Source organism: Aphelocoma coerulescens, chromosome 1A (genome assembly GCF_041296385.1).
Source record: "Aphelocoma coerulescens isolate FSJ_1873_10779 chromosome 1A, UR_Acoe_1.0, whole genome shotgun sequence".
Classification (NCBI taxonomy): Eukaryota; Metazoa; Chordata; class Aves; order Passeriformes; family Corvidae; genus Aphelocoma; species Aphelocoma coerulescens.
Genome location: NC_091014.1, coordinates 65,381,918 through 65,403,888, shown reverse-complemented (window position 1 = coordinate 65,403,888; position 21,971 = coordinate 65,381,918). Strand labels below are relative to the sequence as shown.

At 42.9% G+C, this 21,971-nt stretch overlaps 1 protein-coding gene across 15 annotated transcripts in view; it reads left to right on the top strand.

The window, feature by feature from the left end:
- PPFIBP1 (PPFIA binding protein 1) overlaps positions 1-21,971 on the top strand; it is a 102,589-nt gene that overhangs the window by 60,817 nt on the left and 19,801 nt on the right. For 5 of the 15 annotated variants that reach the window (XM_069003303.1, XM_069003298.1, XM_069003301.1 and 2 more), the window contains 10 exons: positions 7,376-7,462; positions 8,659-8,772; positions 9,320-9,451; positions 13,918-14,010; positions 14,487-14,579; positions 16,367-16,481; positions 17,687-17,719; positions 19,037-19,098; positions 19,831-19,915; positions 21,035-21,189. In XM_069003303.1, coding sequence (XP_068859404.1) covers positions 7,376-7,462; positions 8,659-8,772; positions 9,320-9,451; positions 13,918-14,010; positions 14,487-14,579; positions 16,367-16,481; positions 17,687-17,719; positions 19,037-19,098; positions 19,831-19,915; positions 21,035-21,189 — 969 coding nt within the window. The remainder of the gene's footprint in view (positions 1-7,375; positions 7,463-8,658; positions 8,773-9,319; positions 9,452-13,917; positions 14,011-14,486; positions 14,580-16,366; positions 16,482-17,686; positions 17,720-19,036; positions 19,099-19,830; positions 19,916-21,034; positions 21,190-21,971) is intronic. The other 10 variants (XM_069003310.1, XM_069003305.1, XM_069003309.1 and 7 more) reach the window with 7 other exon arrangements.

The window sequence follows — 21,971 nt, the reverse complement described above, 5'->3', positions numbered from 1 at the left end:
GTTCTCGTAAACCTTGCTCCCAGCCATGAGCACTGCTCCAATTTTTCTTCAGTTGAAACAAACAAGAGACAGTTTTCCTTCTGGTTATTACTTTTCTTGAAAGTGGTTGGGGTTTTTTTTGCATTTTTTAAAAAATACATCTTATGCAACAACTTTCCCAGAAAAAAGAAACCAACTGTGTCTTGTTAAAAAGAGGAGTGAAGGGTAGGAGTGGGTGGACAGTGCCTTCCCACACCTCAGAGCCATTTTCCCCATGCTCCTGATCTGAACTTGTGTATATGGGTCCTGGTGTGTGCCTTCTCCTCTTTAAAGGGTGTGCCCCTGAAGTGAAAAATCCAGGATAATACAATATTTTTTCTTTAAAACCCTCAGCAAGTGCAGCTGTGACTTTAGCTTTGGAAGTGACTTTCTGAATTTAAATGTATGCATTATAATGTGTATTTTAATAATTATTTTCCCTCCATAAGTGAATTTCTGAAATTGACTTTCAGATCAAGCAAAACTTTATGGCCTCCAAAGGTTTCTTGAATCATATAGAATAATAGAATCATTAAGGTTGGAAAAGACCTTTAAGATCATCATCAGGTCCAACCACAGAACATTTTCAGCTCATCTGAGGATGATGGTTGAGCTGTGATATCCATAGTGGCTTGTGCAATCCAGTGTGTTGCTGCTGTCTCACAGACCAGCTTCAGATTTTGACATTTTTTTCTTTAAGTTGGTTCTTCCAGAGAGTAGCTGGGAGTAAAGAGCGTTAATATGAGGGGATATTAGCTTTCAGAGAGAAATTTTCCTTGCTGGATAGACATAGCTTGTAATCTTACAGAGATATATGCTCACCTATTTGGACAAGAGCATGATTCCCAAGTGGGGGAAGCGGTTTGGTTAGCCAGAAATCATCTCTTATTCATGGGAAAAAAAAAAAAAAATCTTGTCTTCAAACCCAAGTTTGTTGTTTGATTATCCTGGTGTGGGTGTACAGTGCAGTCATTTGATTCAGCTTCTGCTTATGTTGAGTTTAGGTATCAAAAGGTCCTATGCTAATGTGTGGCACCAGGGTGTTACCACCAAGTTTGAGATCTCTCCTCAAGTTGCAGTGTGAAAGGAGTCTTGTGATACCGTGTCAGCCTGTCATCATCCACTCCCTGCTGGCAATGCTTTTGTCCCTGAGAGATCCACCTCCCAAAGTTCTGGAAACACAGGACCCTGCTTCTTGCTAAAGGTGATGATCCAGATTGGTGTGTTTTTAACACTGGGAGATAATACAGGCTTGTTTATGGTACGCCTTGGCGTGGCATCCTCATGCATCTGGGATGAGTTCTTTGGCAGTAAGAACAACCCATCAAAAATCACCATTCCCAATGCAAAATGAATCAGTTTGGCTTTAAAAGCCCAGCTTCTGCTCGTCCTTTGCTCTCATGATATCTCCTGGGTTATTCAGCATTCATGGTTTTGAGATTTTTCTCTATCAATAGTAGTTGAAGATAATCACAGGACTCTCGGAGCTGGGCTCTGTGGTCAAAAATACTAAGAATTTGTCATGCTACTGCTGGTAGTAGGTCAATTAAAACCTGAGGACAGAGGTTGGTTGTTAATGTTGCTTGTTGCATCATTCTGAAGTATGACATAAACTTGGGACAAGCCACTTGAGAGACCTGGGACAGTTGAGTCAACTTTTTCTTGCATTTTCTCGTGGTGTCTGCAAGTGAATTAATTACTTGTGTTCCTGCAGCTTTTACAATTAATAGGAAAGGCCCTCCTGTTTACTTTGTGGTCAGGTGAAGGGGTGGGAGTTGCTTTTTTCTCCTGTGTTGTTGGGTCAGATGCTTTCTGGGAGGGTCCAGAGGAGGGGGCTGTGCTAGTGACAAGAGGGAGGGTGGAGATGCCCGGGCGCCACCTGCGTGGGGCTGTCCTTGCTCCCGGTCAGGTTTATGCTGCTCTGCACCTCCCTGCCTGCATCCTTCTCCTGTGTGTGCTGGGTTGGAGGAGTTTCTTGCCGGGCTTTGATGTGTTAATTCCCCAGAGCTGCTTGCTCCGCCTGAGGAGCGCTGCTGCTTCACGGGCTCCGCTTCCCACATCTCCCACTCTGCTCGCCTCCATCCTGGCTGGGTGAGGGGACCTGCTGTCACTTAACCTCGGCTCAGAGGAGCCCGGAGCCTTCAGCCTCGGCTTCTGGCGTCCGTGAATGCATGAAAATAGTCATGACCAGCATGGAGTATAGCTGGGACATTCACGGGCACTGCGTCTGGCTAAATAAGGTAAGGAGATCTCTGCTTATGCTGGCTCCTGCTTTTCTCCCAGTGACAAGCCATAGCTGGGCAACGCTGGGAATGAGCCTCTCATCCTTCTCTTGTACCAGGCACCAGCTGGGCTGCTGTTAGGAAACGGGATATTGTGGAAAGGTTGCATCTTCCCTGTTCAGCAGCGTGTTATTTATGATTACAAAATGCTTCAGGTAAATGCCTCAGAGTGAAGGGCTGTATTCAGCTGGTTTTTTTTCAGAATTCATTTTTATTGTAGTGAAGCCTTTAAAATACAATGTGGGGGCTTGGAGTGGGTTTGTGGTTGGGTTTATTTTCCCCCTTCTCATTCTGTGAGGAGGAAGTAACCTGTAAACTTTAGGAAAAGCTTAGCAGCAGGTCTGCTGCTGGAGTGTGTGGATCAGGCAGCAAATATTCCGAGCAGGGAAGCGGGAAATGCAGGAGAGGCTGGTTTGGGAGAGCAGAGGGGTGCTCCCACACAAACTGGTTACACACCAGCCCAGACAGTATGACCAGTAGGAATTTGGGATGGGATCGATGCTGACAGAGGGTAAAGCTGTCATGGGTCTGTATCACAGGTGGTGGATACTTGGCTTGGGAAACCCGGAGGCTCTGCCCAAAGCACACCAAATGATGCTGAGGTAGCTGAGGCTGGAGGAACCCTCTTGCAAGGGACTCTAAAGCTGAGGGAACAAGCAGAACAGCAGCAGCTTTGTTTAACTGAGCATAGGTAATGTGTATTGTAATGATCTGTACCACGTAAGCATGTTGATGAGCTCTAATTTAACTCCAGATGGTCAGGAAAGAGGTGTTGGGAAAGGCTCACTTGCCCAACTGTTGACTTGACTGTGGTGGTCAAAACAGTCAGTGTTTCCCTGCTGTACAGGGAAATGATGCTGTGGAGTGGCAGCTTCTTCTATACAAACCAAACTGCACATACAGCAAGAGCAGTGTGATTTGTGCTGCTTATTTCATCTCCAAAGCAGAAGAGAAAATGAAGGAAAATGAGGGTATCAGCTGTGGTAGGCTAAAAATGAGGTTTAGTTTTGAAAGGAGAATTCAGCAACTGAGAGGAAACAGATTTTTTTAATTATTTTTTTTATTATTAGGAGGTTTAAACCAGCAGCTATTAGAAACTTTCCTGCTGTTTGGAATGCTAACTCACTTCCAGGGAAAAGGGATTAAAGACTGAAGGCAGGCAAGCTGTGAAAGTTTGGTGATGCATCTACTTACTACAGGAATAATTCCCTCCAGAGCAGCATGGATTTTTACACTTAGATGATTGCAGACAAAGCTATACACATGTGTTTAACAGATTAGCTGTGGATTGATCTTGCAGAGTTTATAAGTGCACTGGGTCTGATCTTACAAGGCATTTTAAGTAAATGCTTGACCTCAAACTTTTGTGAAGCCTCAGTGGCATTGTGACAGTTGTTCTTTTGTTTTTAGGATTAAAATCAGTGTTGGTAAATCTGCACTCTCTTCCCATATAGCGTTTTGCAATTAATCCCTAAAATTGAAAACACATATAAAATCTAATTAATTGAAGATAGATTTTAAGTTGCTGATGAAAAGAGCCTTCATTGGAAAATGGAAAGCCTTTCTTACACAGCTAGTAAAATACGTTAATCCTTTATTGACTTAAATCATACAAATTTGATCCCAGAGCTACCAAGTGCTCTTAATATGCTTGCAGTTGTTCAGTCAAGTATTTGCTTTTCTTTTTTGCTTCTCTATTTGTTTTATTTCTTGCCTTTTCCCCCCAAAGAGCAGCTGTTGCTCTGCAGGGTGAGTAGTTGTTGGGCTCAGTCTCAGGGGAGGTTGCAGGTTCCCAGGTGGAGAGATGCTCCTGAGGAGCACACCGAGTGTTGCTCACCCAGGTTTTGCACACACCAGGTCTGCTGGCATTTTTCAGACCTCCCTGCAGCCCATTCCTTCCCATTGAGGCTCCCTCCACCTCGGGTCCTGATGCACTGCTTTCCTAAATCCGGTGTTTGAGCATATTCCCTCTCCATTTCTCTTCAGTCCTGCCCACTACCATCATTGCTCTGTTCTTTTCATGTGTTTAACCTCCCCTCTTCCTTCCCCATCTCTCTGGGAAGAATATCATGCCTGGAATGACCTTTTTACCTTTGAAGACAGTCCAGAGCAAAGATCTGGGAAGGTGGTGTATGTCCAGTGCCTGCACATCCTGTGTCTCTGCACCACTGTAAGCAGTGCTTAGGCTGCTGCTCTTGGAAATAGCTGCCATGGTCTTTCTCTATCATCCATTCTCCAACTATCATCATTTTTTCCACTGAAACCAAAGTCAGGGGCTTTCTTGCCTTTTCATGCCTCAAATTAAGAGTCCGTCCCAGGTATTATACAGAAGTTACAACACTTAAGGCAAAAAAGTAAACAATTCTTGTGTTGCACACAGAATTTTCTGGGTTTGGTGTGCTACAGGAGGTCTGGTTTTATGCAGATTTTAGAAAATATTTCTGGCAATAGCCAGAAAAGATATCTTTGCACCCCAGTACGCACAGCTTGCAAAACTAAGACATGTCTGCAAGGTTTCTCCCAAAGAATAGATGGACTGCCCTAAGTGTTTGACAGGATGAGAGGAAATGGCATCAGGTTGTGCCAGGGGTGGGATTAGGTCAGATATTATGAAAACTTTATTTCCTAAAGCGGTTATTAAACATTGGAACAGGCTGTCTAGGGATGTGGTGGAGTCACCCTCCCTGGAGGGATTTAGAAATGCGTGGATATGGCACTTGAGGACATGATTTAGTGATGAACATGGTGGTGGTACTGGGTTGATGGTTGGGCTTGATGATTTTAGAGGTGTTTTCCAACCTTAACCAGTCTGTGATTCTATTAGCACTAATTTTTGTTTTGTGGGAGAACAGCCTTTGCCCTTGTCCTGTCTGGGGTTCCCATCACCTCTTTGTGATGGCAGTGTGCAGCTGCAGCCTGAGCTCTCCCTCTCTAAACGCTCCTATTTTAAAGCCAAGGCTGACGTGCTGAGCCAAGCGGATTTTTCCTGAGAAATGTGAACGGAGTTTAACAACAAAGGTGCCATGGCAAGATGCTGTGCACAATGACTAACGTTCTGCTTTCACACCTCGTTGGTTTTCACAGCACCCTAAAGACATTTTCATCGTGCTGTGAAACCAAGACTTCCCTCCCCACATTTTCTTCCTGCAGTCTTTGGTTTTAGTTAATTTTGTGTCTGGTTTCGATGACTGGAGCTATCAGGAGGGTCAGTGGTTCGGGTGTTGATGAGGTGGCTGGGAGGCAGGGAGTCGAGTCTGTGCTTTGGCAAGGAATTCCATGTTAGCCCCAGCAGCATGGAGGGGTGTCTTTGCAGCTCTGGTGCCTGTAGTGAGGGATGGATACCACTTTCCTACATCAGACACATGCACTGGATTGATAAATGTGTTGTATATTACAAAATACGGATGCTGTTCTTATGGAGGCTGAGTAAGTGCTTGAGATGTGCTGGAGGACTAAAGGACAAGGGAGCTGCAGAGCAGCAAAAGTAGACAAAACCCTCAGTTCTGTTTTCACATACAACTCAGGTCACAAAATCTGAGGCATAATCCAGTAGTTGAACAGCTAAAAAGTTTATTTCATTTTGGATTCTTTCACCTAAATTAAAGTGTTACAAAATGGAAGATCTCATTAATCTTGAATGGCATGAGGTAAATTCTGGTAGAGGTCAAGGGGAAGATATGGCAAACTCAGAAGTTTAGAGGAATTTTGCCCTGGGGCTTAGTGTCTCGGTGGTCAGGTGGCTTACTGTTGTACTGCTGAATAGTTCAGGTACAGGGTTGTAATTCAGATCATTGTCATGAGGTACTGGTACAAATTACAGGAGAGCATCCTTTCTTAGTCTGCTGGAGCAAATTTTGGGGGAGGTACTATGGTCACCAAGTGAAATTTAATGCTTGAGAGACACTTCTGGTACTGCTTAGTGATTGAAGACTTGCCAGGACACAGCCTGATTTCGAGAGCACTGAGGTGAGGTCAAACACTTTTACCTCCTCCTGTTTGCTTTAGGTCAGATCTTTAAGTGATGCTGGGGGGAGTTTTATTCTTTCAGGCTCAAACAAGGCAGCTTCTCCCACCACCCAAGGTCAGACATGTAACTTAGAAAAGGAGTTTTAGCCAGGAGGTTTCCTGAAGTATGCTGTGTAATAAGGGGAGATTCAAAGCAGGAGCTGGAGCCTTGGAGCTCCTGAGTGGTGGTGGCCTCTCAAGGCAGGGTTGTGCTGCAGGCTCACAGGGGCACGAGGATCAGTCACCCAGTTTCTTTTCATTACATATTCAGGAGGAAATCAGGCCCCCTCAACCTTGTTGGGTGTCTCTGCTGAGCACCCTGGATTTCAGAGCAGCTTCTCAGACTCCTCTAAGCGATTTATGCCATGATTGGAACAAGACTTGCTTTTCTGAGCCGAGATCTGATTGTGGCATGGATCATGAAGTGCTTTGAGACAGCTTTGAATATGGATAGAATAAAATCCTTCCCGCTGCTCAAGAGCATTGAAGTTATTATGAAGAAAGTTGCTGATTCCTCTGAACTCTCCGATAGCATTAACATGTATTCTTGTTTCTCTTTAGCCTCAGGCAGCTTTACAAAGAGATGTGTTTAGAGTGCAGACGTTCACCCATACCCAGTAAAATGTGCCTGATGTTAAAGGATGTCTCTGACTGTGTGTATGACTTGCATGAGGCATAATACACATTTTGTAGATTGTATGTTTGGCTTTTTTCACTTGCTGAATGTCTCAGGGTATTTGTCTCTTTGCAAGTATAGCTTAGTGTTGTATAGCAATGAGTCCAAGTTTTGTTAGCAAAATGCTGAATGCACAGTAAGTGAATTTTGCAGAACTGGGTCACCAGAAGGTTCTTCCTTTCTCATCTTTAAGCCCCTGAACAATCCTCTCCTGAATGGTGGTCGTGTGTCCTTTGTTGACAGTTCATTTGATCTGTAACCCTTAGGGGGCTGGAGAATACATTGAGTCTGTTCTTAAACAGTGCAGACTAAAAATGCTCATTAAGTGTGTTGATAACGTTGCATGACACTGTGGTACAATACCTGACTATGCAATATTTGTTGTCTTTTCCAGACTAATGGGCACATATCTGGGAATGGAGATGTTTATCAAGAAAGGCTGGCTCGTCTGGAAAATGATAAGGAATCTCTTGTTCTGCAAGTGAGTTGTCACCCAAATTATTTTTTTCTACTCTTGCATTCACAAGACTTTCTGAAAGTATGTGATAAAACCTCTGAGAATTTGTTTGCAGTTGTGATGTGTTGGACAGTGTTCAGAAGACTTGCTGGTACCTGAGAATTAACCCAGATTAGGGAGAGGTGTGAATTTAGATTGCAGGGAAAATCTAAAGGCCCTTCTGTCTGTGTATCTGTTATCTTTGAATTTTGTTAGCGGAGCAGGTCTGCTGAGCAGCCACCTACTTCCATCCGTGTGTATCCTTAAGATCACCATTTCCCAGAACCATTCACATGATGTCTGCATCAGAACACAGTTGTCCTGTCCTTAGGAAAGGTGACAAAAGCTGCAGGACTGGCCAGCGGGCAGAAGGGGACAAGTGGCTCCCTGGTGGTCCTGCTCGTGTGCTGCTGGGCTGGACGGGGTCGGCCCTGGCTGTTCTGGCAGCTGGCTTCCTCTTGCTGTTGGAGCTGGGAATACCTGGCACCCCTTGGACTGCACAGGGGGCATTCTGTATGTGGAGCCAGCCTAGGGGCTGTGACAGCACTGAGCTCTGCTTCAGGCAGCTCACCCTCCTCCCCAGCAGTACTGCAGGAAGAGCCTGTTGACAATGAAAAAATGCATTCAGAAAAGGCAGAATGGGAATCTGTCTGCAGTCTCAAAGGTGTTGTCTTGGTCTTGCCCAGCCTCTGGCTGTGTGTTTTAACCACCTTTGCTTTTGTTGTTCTGAAAAGGGGAAAGTGCTTGTTATGGTACACTGTGTGCAATCACTTGGGAAGGAGAATAAATTACAAGCAGTGAGGTTTATGTGGTGGTTAAGGTAGGAGCTAATGGGTTGAGTTAATGTATTGTCACAGCAAAGGCATAATAATTGGTAGTAAAATGCAGCAGCAACCCCTTGTGAAAACTTGCAGGCAGGAGAGGAGCTGCGGAATTGCTATGTATCTGCCAGAAGTTTGGCTGAAATTCTGGTGTGAGGGCAGAGCTTTCCCTTCTCTCCCATTTCCTTTGCCAAGTGTTGTGTCCACTGCAGAGCTCTGCTCCTCCTCCTCCTCCTCCCTGCACAGTGCCAGTTAATCTTTGGCCTGAGCAGCACTGTTGCTCACCTACAGTTCTTCAGCTGACACATATGGCACAGGGGCAAGGTGCTAAACATGCATCCTTTTTTCCCTGCTGTCCAGGTAAGTGTGCTTACGGACCAGGTGGAGGCCCAAGGAGAAAAGATCCGGGATCTGGAGTTCTGCCTGGAGGAGCACAGGGAGAAGCTGAATGCCACGGAGGAGATGCTGCAGCAGGTATTTCACAGCTCCATGTCTGTCTTGCTGTCTTGTCTTCCTTCTGTCTTAACCAACTTTGGTGAGAGCAGTGCCCTTCAAGGTGTTGCAGCCCTTGATGTCTCTTCAGTAAGGGGTAATTTTCTACCATATTGGCTTTAAAGCCTTTGTACATAGTAATGTCAGTGCTGCTTTATGCTGCAGGAATCCCTTTCTGCTCTCCTTTGAGTCCTTCCCCACTGAACTTCAAAGAGCCTTAGATTAAAGCCTCTGGCAGGATGGGTGGATTCCCCTCACAGCTCCTTGCTGCCCAGAGCAACTGTGATGACAGACAGGCTTTTTTCTCATCCTGGCAGCCAGCCCCTGATAGTGCCCCTGTGATCCCAGATGCATCCTAGGTAGCTGGAATCTGTCAGGTGGATAATAGCTGTGTCTCAGGGCTTCAGGTAGTGCAAGGAAAAGGGTGATGCTATTCCCCATGAAGGAGACCTTCAGCTGTCAAAATAAATTACTGATTTCTTCCTCTTGGGTAAATAATTCCGTTCTCTTCCTCTTTATCTTGAATCAGGAGCTTTTAAGCAGAACAACCCTTGAAACTCAGAAGCTGGATCTTATGGCAGAGATTTCCACTCTGAAATTAAAGCTTACATCTGTAGAGAAGGATAGATTGGACTATGAGGACAGGTTCAGAGACACAGAGGTGAGTAAACCCCAACAGAATAAATTGTGAAAGCTATGTGTGTCTTCACATTACCTGAACATTTTCTGGGATTTTTTTTTGCCAGGCAAGAAAGGGACTCCTCTTTAAGGTTAGAACATGTGCCTTTTAAAGCAGAAAGTGTCCTCTTTGTTAAACTCTGGTTTTACAAAGGAAGATTTCCAAAGGCAGTTTTTGATTCTGGCTGCCAGGTCTCAGGAGGGATGGATTTAGGTTGGAGTTAAATAAAATCATGAACATACTGCATTCTCCTGACCCCACATGAAACTGTCACCTTCTGAGTAAGGCATGTCTGAGGCAAGTGTTTCAGCCCAGTGCAGGTGCAGAAAGCATCCGTGTGCAGAGACACAGCACCGTAAAAGACAGAACTTTTGGAGCTGGTAACAGAGAATGAGGTGACTCGGTGTGGGGCTGTTGTGAAGCCTGACTTCAGAGCACAGCCTTCAGGGAGCCCGGGAACAGTGCCAGGCGGAGCTGCCATCCCTGGCAGTGCTCTCCCGAGGCATTTCCCTCTGTGCTGTAGGTCTGTGTAGATGAACCTTGGTCATGTTGGAAGCCAGAAAGCCTCAAAGCACGTGGGCAAACCCAGGAAACCCCAAGTATCAGCTGAGCTGTGCTGACAGGATGATAGAGCCCCTATGAGAAATACCTTGGGAGTCTGCCTATGAAGCAGAACGAAATTTCCAGTTCTGGATTCGTAAATGAGCTGAAATGTCAGGTGTTTGTATGATTATGGATGTTCCAGATGTCATTTCCTAGAAGGAAAGAAGCCATATTGCCATGACAGGAGACAAAATTGCCCTTTCCACTTGTTAGTGGTTTCCCAACTCCTGAGTTTCCAGTGAAGCACCATTCCTCACTTGTATTGCAGGCACAAGAACAAAAGTCAGTCTTCCTTTTGAATTGCTCTTTGGGCCTGTCTGAAGTAATCTGCAGACCTAAAGAAGTCCACAGGTTGAAAACTAATGACTTGGATCATTTTCAGATTTGAAAGTGATTCTTTAGGTAGTGACAGTAGTGTTTATTCCTTCAGTGCAGCACATTTCCTTGGGTGCTGCCAAGCTGTGGGATGGACTCATGTTGCTTCCTGTTACCTTTCCCTCTAATTTGGTAACAGGTGTTATGTGAAGGATCACAGCACGGCCTTCAAGGCAGCTGATTTTGCAGTGCAGACGGGCTCTGTGCTTGGCATTGCTGCAGAAATTGGCAGGGGGAGGGGTGGAGGGAATCACTGGAGGTCTCCTTCGTCCGTGGGAGGTGTGTGAAAGAGCTGGCTGCTCTCACAGCTCCCCTGGGACTCTGCCCACACGGAGCTCGGCTCTTTCATGAATTACAGCACACAGCAGGCAGCTCTCTGTGGAGTGACACTTACTCCAAGGAGCCCAAATGAGGGATAAACGAGCTGGCACCAGCAGTAAATGGCCTTGGGGAGGCAAGATTTGGTCCAGATGAGCACAGGGAGCAAGTGCTCTCCGACCTGGGTTCTGTTGTATCTTCATTTGCAAACACCCTGTGGTTTCTTGTGCTTTCCAGAACTGGTAACAAAAGTGATTGGGCTTTGGGATTTGCTTCCTCCATTTCTATCCTTATATTTACTGAATATTGTAGAGTTCTCCTGGAATCCCCCTTTCTTTGTTTCCCCCTGAACTGCAGTCTCTCCATAACTTCATAGCAGAGCTCAGCATACCAAGAAGGTGCACATGGAGCTACAGGAGCTACCAGAAAAATGGTTCTGGTGTGGGGAGTACACCACAAACTGCAAGAGGCTTATCTGCTATGAAGACCATTCTGTTTGAAATACTTTGAAATACACTAAATGCCTTTGATAAAAATAACCTAAATTATATTTAAAAAGTAGTTACTGTAATTAGTGACTATATGGATTTATATCATTTGTATTTATGCCAGAACTAATGAACTACTACTAAAATGTTTCTCCCTCCATTTGAAATCCAGAATGATGTAGTTTAGTGTGATATTATCATATTTTTTCTTCTTTATTTCAACACTTTATAGCTGTAAAAATGCTTAGGCTTAAACCCTGGAAGGGATAGTATATCTTAATTTCCATTTGGTTCAGTGAAAATATGAATGTCTAATTAGTTGTAAGGGTCTCAGCCCTTACAAAATTTCTGAGAGATATTTTGGAGACAGTACTTATTCAGAAGTGCACAGTATTTTATTCAGTGTTGATCTAATTATATTACTGTTTATCAATTATTTTAGAAGAGTTGAGTATTTAAATGAATGTTTTAAATATTTGACCCTAAAACATGTTATGACTTGAAATGGAAAAAGATTCCTATCCAAATGAGGAAAGAAAAAGTATGAATATTGCTTCTAGTTTTATTTAGAGAAAAGAAAGGGAAAAGAAAAAAACTGATGTCTGACAACTTGTGGAGCTACTGTCTCCTACAGAATTACCATTCTGATTCAATCCTTCATATTATCCATTTGTTACTTATGTCTGTCGTTGCAACTTCCCATTCCAGCTTGGTTGGTTGCTCATATTCCCCATTCTCTGTCTAAACAGATGCCTCACTAGATCTTTGTGCTCTAGGATTTGCTGTCTAGATGTTCACAAACACACAGCTTTTTCAAAGCTAATTGTGTACTTAATAGAGATTTGTAATTGTTCTGTCCTTTGAATGATTCCAGTATTTCCACTTTCTCAGCAGACACCAGCATTATTTTCCTTGAGGAACACGGGTGGTCTGAGTTGGGCTGAGTTTATGTAAGAAAATACCCTGCAAGGGCGTTTATTTAGGGAGGAGTCCGTAGCCAGACAGGGCCTTTGAAGCAGCAGCCAGAGGGTAAAACTGGCTCACTCACAGGGAATTCTTTGTGATTTATCCACCACCACCTCCAATCTGGTTGCAAGATTGCTCTGTTTTCTGTGTCCCACTGAGCATTTTAAAAGTCACGTGGTTCAAGTGACAAATATGTGGGCAACAGCCTCAGCAGTAAGTACCACACAGCAAATTTTGACATTGGATCATGCTGCAGGAGAGAAAAGCCCCAAACGAATCAATTGTTGAGGAATTTCAGGTGTACCTGAATTAGAAAGTTATAGATTAGAAGTAGTAATTACTAAAAGCATTAAAATGTTCTGTATTTTCACTTTCCTTGTAGTTCTGATAATTGAACTTGGATCTTTCTGAAGAAATACAGATGCTGCTCTGTTAGCATCAGGTTCATTAAGCACAAAATAATAACCAGAGGCTTGTAAGCTTAGCAAGTGTGGTGTGGGGCTGGAAGGCAGGTGTTACCAGGGACCCATGAATACCCTCTAAATGTCAGCTGCTGACTTGTTAATTTATAAATATAAATCTCTGTTAATTTTATTATTAGCTCTGAAAAATTGTGCTTAGAGCCGTTAGCTCAACGTACCGCCCTGCTTGACATGGATTGGGCTTGCCTCAGATGTAGGAAGGAAAGCAAACACAAGGACCATACAAGTGCCTTATTTGAGGGTGCTGAGGCCCTGGCACAGGGTGCCCAGAGAAGCTGTGGCTGCCCCATCCCTGGCAGTGTCCAAGGCCAGGCTGGATGGGGCTCTGAGCAAGCTGGGATAGTGGAAGGTGTCCCTGCCCATGGCAGAGGGTGGAACTGGATGGGCTTTAAGGCCCCTCCCAACCCAAACCATTCTCTGACCTAGAGGATGAGGAGGCTTGGAGAAAGAGTGCCTTGCACCTTGGTGGAGCAGTCAAACTCAGGGTTTGTTTGACCAAGGGGGCTGGGGGCACTCAGGTCTGACCCCCAAACCTGGCAGGATCCATCAGGATGGCCAGGAGTTCGAGCTGGTCTCCTGAAGAGCTCAGATGTGAGTTGGTGATGGCTCCGAGTTTCTTCCAAGTCAGGCTGAATCTGCAAAGCCCAGGTGCAGGGGTGCCATTGATGCTTAAACACAGGTGCCTTTGCCTGTAGAAACCTGTGATGGCTCCTCTGTTGAGCCCTCAGTGAGAGGGCTCTTTTAAGTGGTGGGAACATGGATTTTTACACTGCAGTCACTTCATATTTTGAAAATTCAGGTGATGGCTGGTGAGCCTGGGGCGGGAAGGACTGCTGCAGTGGGGAGGATGTGGCTGCTACGTATTGAGGGATGTGTGCCGCTGTTTTCCATTGCCCATCCTTAGTATTGGGCATCCAGGCAGCTGAACAGAGGAGTAGGAGGCCTTTCCTGGCTCTCAGCACAGGGAACACAACTTCAGTTTATGTCTCCCTTTGTCCTCTGCCTTCTTACATTTGGTGCAGTAACACAGAAACTCGGTCCCTGGATATTAGGAAGCTCTGAGTTGCTTGACTTAGTGATGGATTTGGGTAGTGTGGTTTTGTGTGCTAAGTCCCTTTTCTGCCTGCTTTTCTTGTTGTCACAGTCCCAGCTATTGTTCTGTTTTGTTTACTGAATTTCTTTGTTGTTTCTGGTTGTCTTTTTCCCCTCTACTCAGGATTTGATCCAGGAAATAAACGAATTGCGGTTGAGGGTGGGAGAAATGGACAATGAAAGACTCCAGTATGAGAAAAAGCTGAAAACAACTAAAGTAAGTGAGGCTGAGGGGAAGAGGCAGGGATGGGCGTAAATCAGGCTTTAGGAATTCACTCTTTTCCCTACTTCTTGCCTGCACCCTGCAAAATCCTGAGCACTCTCAGCCCCTGCAGTTTCATGGTTCTCACTTAGCAGCAGAGGCTATTCCCAAATTTCATGCTGTGGTTTTCAGCTTGAGCATTGTTTTTTATGCAGGGTAACTTACCATGCTGTTAACAGTAAATTTATTACCTGTTTAGACCTTTGTTTCACATGTATGTCAAGAAACACCAGTTGCAATATGTAAGGTGTATGCCATAGGTTAAAAACAGGATTTATTTTCTCCTAACTGTGCTAAAAATAAACCACTTCTGAAGAGAAAGCATTCACCTAAGTATTTCTAGCAGCCTGTTTCTCTAACTTCTCTTTGCCATTTAGCCTTGTCTCTTTTCTACCTTTAGTTTTCTCTCACTCCTCTGTCTCTGTTACCAGTCTTTAATGGCCAAACTTTCTAGCATGAAAATCAAAGTGGGTCAGATGCAGTATGAAAAGCAGCGGATGGAGCAAAAAAGCCAGATGCTAAAGGTGTGGTAGTTTCTGGGTAATGCCGGGCCTGTTTTGAATCCTTCATGTTCCACCCTTCACTGGTGTGTCCTGCATTTGCTGTCATGCTCTGTCCTTCATTAATTGCTGTGTGTTGATATGCAGTGTGCCCTTCCTCATTAGATGTGGAAAGCTCTTAATGTAGATGTTCCTTCTAAACAGCTTTTCTATTGCAGGGGAGAGGATTTTCGTGCTCTGAACCTTGCAAAGGTTACACATAATGGCATTAGACTTGGGTTAAAATCACTCCCCTTCCAAGGGAAGATTGCCTCGTCTGTAGCTTACATCCATTATTCAAACAGAACTTTTTATCACCCTTTTAGAGAAAATGTATTCATGAAAACTAGCTGGGAAATAGTGATTCTTTTATGCTGTCCCCTCTCCCACATGTAAATTTGCATATCGTGTTTCTAATTCAGGGGAAGAAATACACATTGACAGCCACATGCAGCTCTAGTTGCCTGTGGGTATAACAGCAGCTTCTCAAGTGACCAAGAAATGGTCTTGTTTTGGAGTAGCATGGATCCTACACTGGCAGGAATCCCATCATAATCAGTGCCAACTTGCAGCACTGGAGAATTGTAATTATTGCCCAGCCACTGTTGTGGAAAAAAGCTTTGATTTCTTGACAATTTTAAGATTCATCTATTTTTTTAATGATGCTTTAGAGCAAACAGGAACCAGTTTCAGGAGATTCCATAGCTGGGCCATAGTTTGGGTTGCAGACATGACTATGTATTTGCAACAGATCTTCTGAGGGTAGCTCAGGAAAATACCTAAACCACAGTATTCCAGTTTGGTTTATTCCATTACAGATTTAAAACGTCATTTAGAAGCTGTAAATGCCAAAATGATGAGTCTTGCCTTGTTTTGCTTTGTTTACAAACTGAACAAATTAAATTTTCAGTGTTGGGTACAGTTGCAGTGAGGGTCCTGTCTTGATGATGCTGTTGCACAAGATATCCTCGGACATCAAAGAAACATGTTACTAAACTGGGTAGGATTTGACTCAAATTTTAAAAAGTTAAATGCATGGATCTGTGCCAGTCACTTGCTAGTGCAGATGGTTAGATCTAAGTTAAAACTTGACAGCATTTTTCTAATACACCCCAACTCCCCCAAACACCATCTGTCCTATTCCCAAGAATCTCAGCTCCAAGCTTTCTTTCCTAATGCTTGATCAGCAAACCCAAACTGTGGCAGAGGTACCACGTTTTTGTCTGAACTGCTTTCCAGTATGTGTCCATGTGCTTGCTGGTGTTGTGAGTGATTTTTCTTCCATAGAAGCAGTGGTTATTTCTGAAACTGTCCTCAGCCTGCTATAAGCACAGTTTCAGAATTGTTCAGCTTCGAACATGCAAAATGCCAAAAGAAATGTGTGGAAATGTTAGCATTCAGCTTTGTCACCTGCACTTTTTTCTATCTCTGCAAGGTCAAATAAATAAGAAAACTGCCTTTTTTTTTTTTTTTTTTTTCCCCCTTTTGCTCTTTCTTCTTTATATTTTGATGTGAAATTTCTTTCCAATTACACACAAGACTGACAATTTCAGACCACAGGCCCCCTGATTTTGCTCTGTTATGAGCTCAAAGATCTGTTGGGATGTTCAGAGTCACTTTGGTGGGTGCATCCTCAGGCAGTGTTAAATGTCAGGGGACCTCAGGCATTTCCACCAGCTGAGGATGTGTCCACTGTGCTTCCTAGGAGGGAATTGTGGAAACGTGTCAGCTGCCTGTGGAAGCTGTCACTGAGTGGCTCTGTGTCTTTACAGGATGAACTGTCAGCTCTGAAAGACAAACTAGAGCAGAAGGAAGCCGAGGTGAAAAGGTTGCACGAAAAGTTGGTTTGCAAGCTGAAAGGAGAAGGAATTGAAATACTGGACAGAGGTAAGGAAAAGGGAGGCTCTGTCACTGTGTCCTCCTCAGTCACCTCATCTGAGGTCGTGTTTCCTCATACAGGAAATAACTGATAAAAGCTTCACTTTTTCTAAACTTTGTCTTCATGTTTACCTCTTGAAATATATTTAGAGGGTGTTGACGATGCAAGTGCTGAACTTACTGTCACAGCAAGCTCTTGATCAAATTTAAACAAGACAAAAAATCCCAAATTAGCTCCTTATGTAGCTTGCATGGGGCCTCAAAAAAACCAGGTTGTACTGGCTGAGGAATTTTTTAACTAATTTCAACAAATGCCCCAAAAACGTTGTTTTGAAAAGGAAACTTCCTGGCAAGCAAGGGGAAAAACCATACTACAGACCAAAGTATGATATGGACCTAGCTGTGAGTAGGTGAAATCAAGGATTGATTCTGGATTTGTGTACTGGTTAAGTCTAAATCTTAATTAAGAATTAGCACAAAAATTTTACATGCTGGGTAATTCTTTTATTGGCTTGTAAAGAAGAAACTGAATTAGTATTTATTTGAGGGAAACTTAGATTGAGGATTTATCTTACTTAAAACCAGAAATTTTTGGTTAAAACATCACAGAAGTTTTCCACAGCCTTTTTTGACCTGATAACCATTTCAATTCTAAATATATCTTACTGATAGTTATTGCTGATTTTAAGATTGTGCTTTTAAAGTATGTTTTTTAGAAAAAGAAATGCACAAGAGATTAGTCTCCTCCCCTGACCTGAGGAGGAAAATGCTGTGTGTAGATTATCACATTTTATTTCATGAAATGGTGTTTTCAAAACCACTGCCTAAGATCACTGAAAGTGACCACAATGAACTGTGGTTCCATTTTTTTGAAAGAACATTTGAATGTGAACAGGGTCTGACTTTATTGCAGTCATGACTACTTATATAGGGCTTCTTTCCCTGGGGAACTACTTGAACTCTCATTACCCTCTGGTCCTCAGCTTTATAGTTTTCAGTATAGCTCAGCAGCAGATCTTTTGCTGTGATGAAACATCTTTTATCTGCCTTGGACTGATAATAAAAAATGCTGTTTGCAGATAACAAGTTATCTGCCTCATTAGCTGAATGAAGTGAGGAAGAGTTGATTCCTTAAGTATCAATAATGTCTTAAAAGTTATTTCATGTCATAACCTTCATGCTAATTTCCAATCCAATGGATTTTCCCTGCACAGATGAAAATTGTAAAAAGAAGCTCAAAGATAAAAGTAAGGTTCCTGGTGTCTTTCCATGAGCATTTACGTTCCAGAAGTGCTTTCCAGAATAGCTTTCTGCATGTGTGTGCAAAACTGCTTTAACAAACATTGTTAGGTTGCATCATCTATAACCCTTAGTTACACTTAGAGTAAAACTGGAGAGCAAGGGTGAGTACATCACACTTGAAACACAAAGTTTCCTGAAGAAAGTCTGATAGATAAAGGAAGATTGGGTCTCAGGAAGGCTCACAAAGCAGTTGCCTCTCAGTGAAATGCAGCTGCAATCCAGTAGACCAGATTTTCAGCCAGCATAACTGAGGGAAAATCACTGGAACTGCATCAGTTGCTGGTTTAGCCTGATGTGTCTAAACATCTTTCATCTAGAAAGCCAGCCAGGCAGCTTCTTTTCTTCTTGCATTTCATTAAGGAGGAGAATGTTCTTCCTGCTCTGTTTGCTTTCCATTAATTTTTAGGAAGCTGAAACAAGGCTTTTTTGCCTGTGAGTTTGGCCACCTGCCTACATTTGTACTGAAATTTGAATTTTACTTCTTTTATGCAAGGTAGATCTTCAGGAAAAAATGGAGAATATTTCCATTCTTTTTGAATTCCTAGTCCAGAACACCTCCAGAACATACATGTTCCCATGTATTCATACTTCTTGATAAATAAGGATTATAGATGAAGCACAGAACACTGTTGTCTGTGTTAGGAACCTTTCCCAGGTCTGAACTGCAATGTAATATTCCAGCATGACTGCTCATCACAGCAAGTACCTGTATCATTCCACTGTGCCCTCCTCATTCCTCCATCCATGCTGGATTAGGGCTGAGCATCACTGCACGGTGCTTCCTTCATCACATCCATTAATCCCATGGCTTTGTCGAGTGGGTTTGTGAGATGCCATTTGGGGTGGTCGTTGAGTGTTGTAATGAGGACGTGTTTCACTGCATTCCAAATGTAGTATTTATTTTATTTTGAACTTCTTGTTTTGCAGGTATTTGGTTATTTGAAAGATGGAGATAGTGGAAGTCAAGCAGTAGTTTTACTCTCGAGTTTTCCATTCTTCTAAGGCTTGGAGAGGGGTGGGGGGAGGAAGGAAATTTCCTGAATTTCATCATTTCCTTGATAAAAATGACAGAGAAGAGGTTTTGGAGAAAAATAGCTTTCCTCTTTGTGTTTGCATCTAAAATAGAATTCAAGTGGGTTATGTTTTGTCTGTAAACTTGTAAATCTACTTTCAGATAGTACTGAGTTGCTTCTAGGTATTTTACTTTTCTTATTTCCTTACACTTACTTAAATTGACTTGGAGAACTGTATTGTGTTTTTAGATATAGAGGTACAGAAAATGAAGAAGGCGGTAGAATCTCTAATGGCAGCAAATGAAGAGAAGGTAGCAAAGTCATTATTTTTTTCAGTAATCATTCATCAGATTGATTTAAATCTCTAAGAAAACCTTCATGTGTGAGCTTTTCACAATTCAGTTAAAAATCAGATTTGTAAGAATCAATGATTTTCTGCAGTCAGAAAAATCAGGTCTGTACAAATCGATGATTTTCTGCAGTCAGAAGCACTGCAGTGCCTTTAAGGGGCTATGAGCATTTATGAGCTCTGTGCATGTGCACAGGATCTGTGCAGAGTCCTTACACTGTTGTTTTGTTGAATTCAGTGTGATTAATTTTGCACTGTGTTCTGCAAATGCAAAGAGCTCCATACAAGTGCCAAATCACAGGCTGCATTTCCAAAAGGGCTTTTCTGTGAAGTATGAATTATTTTCATACATGGTTGTGTTCTTTCATATGCATGTGCATTTTGTAGGATGTTTTCTTTTGATCTCCAAAGCCCTAAATCCTTTGTACATGGCAAATTTATTATGCTCTGCCTTTGACTTAACAGGGGAGCTGAAATCCACTTTCAAGGCTGGGACAGTTCTGTTGGTTAATCAGATGATAGTTTTTGCTAAATACAATTTTTTGATATTTCAAAGCCTCTCAGCATTCTGAGTCCTGTCCCATCCACACTTCCCATTTCTTTTAGTCTCACAGCCAGTTAAACTAAAGGATCTAGTATTTGTACTTCTTATTTCTGGGGGAGGAAGCACAGTCACAACTTCCTTTTATTTTAGGATCGGAAGATAGAAGAGCTTCGGCAATCTCTGAATAGGTACAAGAAAGTCCAAGACATGGTGATACTGGCTCAAGGTAAAAAAGGTATTGTACAACCAAGAAAAAAAAATGAAGCACTGCTGTCATTTAAACTCCAGGTGTGTTGTGGTGCTGAGATTAACTGTGTGGCTGAAGCAGAAGCTGTATTTATACCACAACATGTAATGGCCCATTCCATGTATTCTAAGACTGGTGGAGGTTTCCAGACCCCTTCAGAGAGTGAAGATTGCCAATAGCTCAACTAGAGGGAAGAAGCAAAATATATATTTCTGTGGTGTTGGGTTCTCACCACGCTGAGTGTTGAAGGGAGAGCAATTTTTAAATGGGTATTGCCTTTTCTTGCAGTGCTGTGCCTTCAAGAAGAAGAGGGTGTTAGAACAGACCTTGATTCTCTGGGAACTGTGATCCATGGCCACTTCCTGGAGCATGGACAGAGATTTCAGGCAGTGAAAAATGGCCAAGAGAGGTTTTTGCTGTGAACAGACTTTGGTTTGTGTTTGCCTCAGGCCTTTGGCAATGAGCACTGGATTTCTGGTCACCTTTTCAAAAGTACTGTCTTTCACAGCCAGTCCAAGCCTTTTGGTAGCACTGAGGCAGTTCAGGAGCATCCAGGGTGGAAGGAACAGAGGATACCAGTGGTGGTGTGGGCTTCAGCAGTACCTAAATGAGACACACTGAGTTTGTGGCAGGCTGCAGACCTGATGTGGTCACTTCTAGGCTGGTGATAGAGTCCTGAGCAGTGAGCTGCATTTTTCCTCAGGGTACCTTGAAGATGCCACAGAGACATCTTAAATTTCAGGCAGACTCAAGCATCTGGTCTTTTCCTTAGTGAATAAGGGAAACAAAGTATTTAGAATGAAATTCCAGAACAGACAGGAAAGAAGTACTCCAGTTCATTCAGCTTGTTGAAACTGATGCCACTAAATGCCCTGAGGGTGGTTGCTGGGCTTTTTGACCTCCCTCGGTTCCAACCCTGCTGTGTTGTGGTGGTTGAATTGGGAAGTGACACTTGGCCATGACTCCCTTTCTCCTACTGTAGTCTGTTCTAAAAAAGCCCAGCAATCAAATCCTTCCATTTTTGGCCCATAACTGAGCACACTGGCTGCACCTTGTGTGGGAGCAAGGGTTGTAAAACCAACAAGGTTCCATGTTCTCTCCCTTCAGGCAAGGAAAGTGAAAGTGAAGACTTGAATTCAGGGTCTGTTTCCATGGGTTTATTGGACACACCAAGTCTGACTGACCCAGAGAAAAGCCCATCCCCAACCCCAGTAACAGCATCTCCAATCCATGATGAGTTCAACGTGAATATTCATGAAGAGGTATCTTTTTTTCTTCTCTTTATTTAATGCCATTGTTCCTTGAAAACATTGCTTGTGCTGGATTCATATTGCAGATGACAAAACTCAAGTTCCTGAAAAGATTTTTTTCTGGGTTGCACAGTTTTTTGTAATGTCTCATATCCTTTTGGAGAAAGTAGTTTTCTTGTGAAAGCTGCTGAGGAATTTCAATTAAACTTATTTTCCTTAATGCTCAAATGGGATCAGGAGACAGCAAATAGCTGTGTTTATCATGAGAACAGATCTAAATTACTTTCTATTAGACATAGAAATTGTTTTTCTTATCAAACATAGCTGCTTTAGGAGCTACATTTAATTTGTCACGAACTTGAAGTAAATATGTTGGAACTTATTAAATACATCTTGTCGTATTTAAAAGGATGCAATCATAATTGCATCTATTCAGATAAATGATAAATAGGTTATAGTCCAGTCTCTGATTTTTGCAATCAAATTTTCCAGTAATAAAACTATAGATCTCTTCTCTAAGCTCCCAGTCAAGGCAGGGTCTTGACTTACTTAAACAACATGAACATGCTATGAAGAAAATGAAATTAAATTAAATGTTTAGCAGCTTTTTGGTCTTCTCTGGGTGTCTGAGGACAGGATTAAACCTGAAAAGTGAGCTACCCTTCATGGTGTCTGTGGTAGAGACAGATTTAGCAGGCAGCCTTGGGAGATTTGTGAGATTTTTGTCTGTGCTATAGCTTAACTGTGCAATGATTCATGTTTTATCTGCAGTGCCATCTTTCAAGGAGTAAATC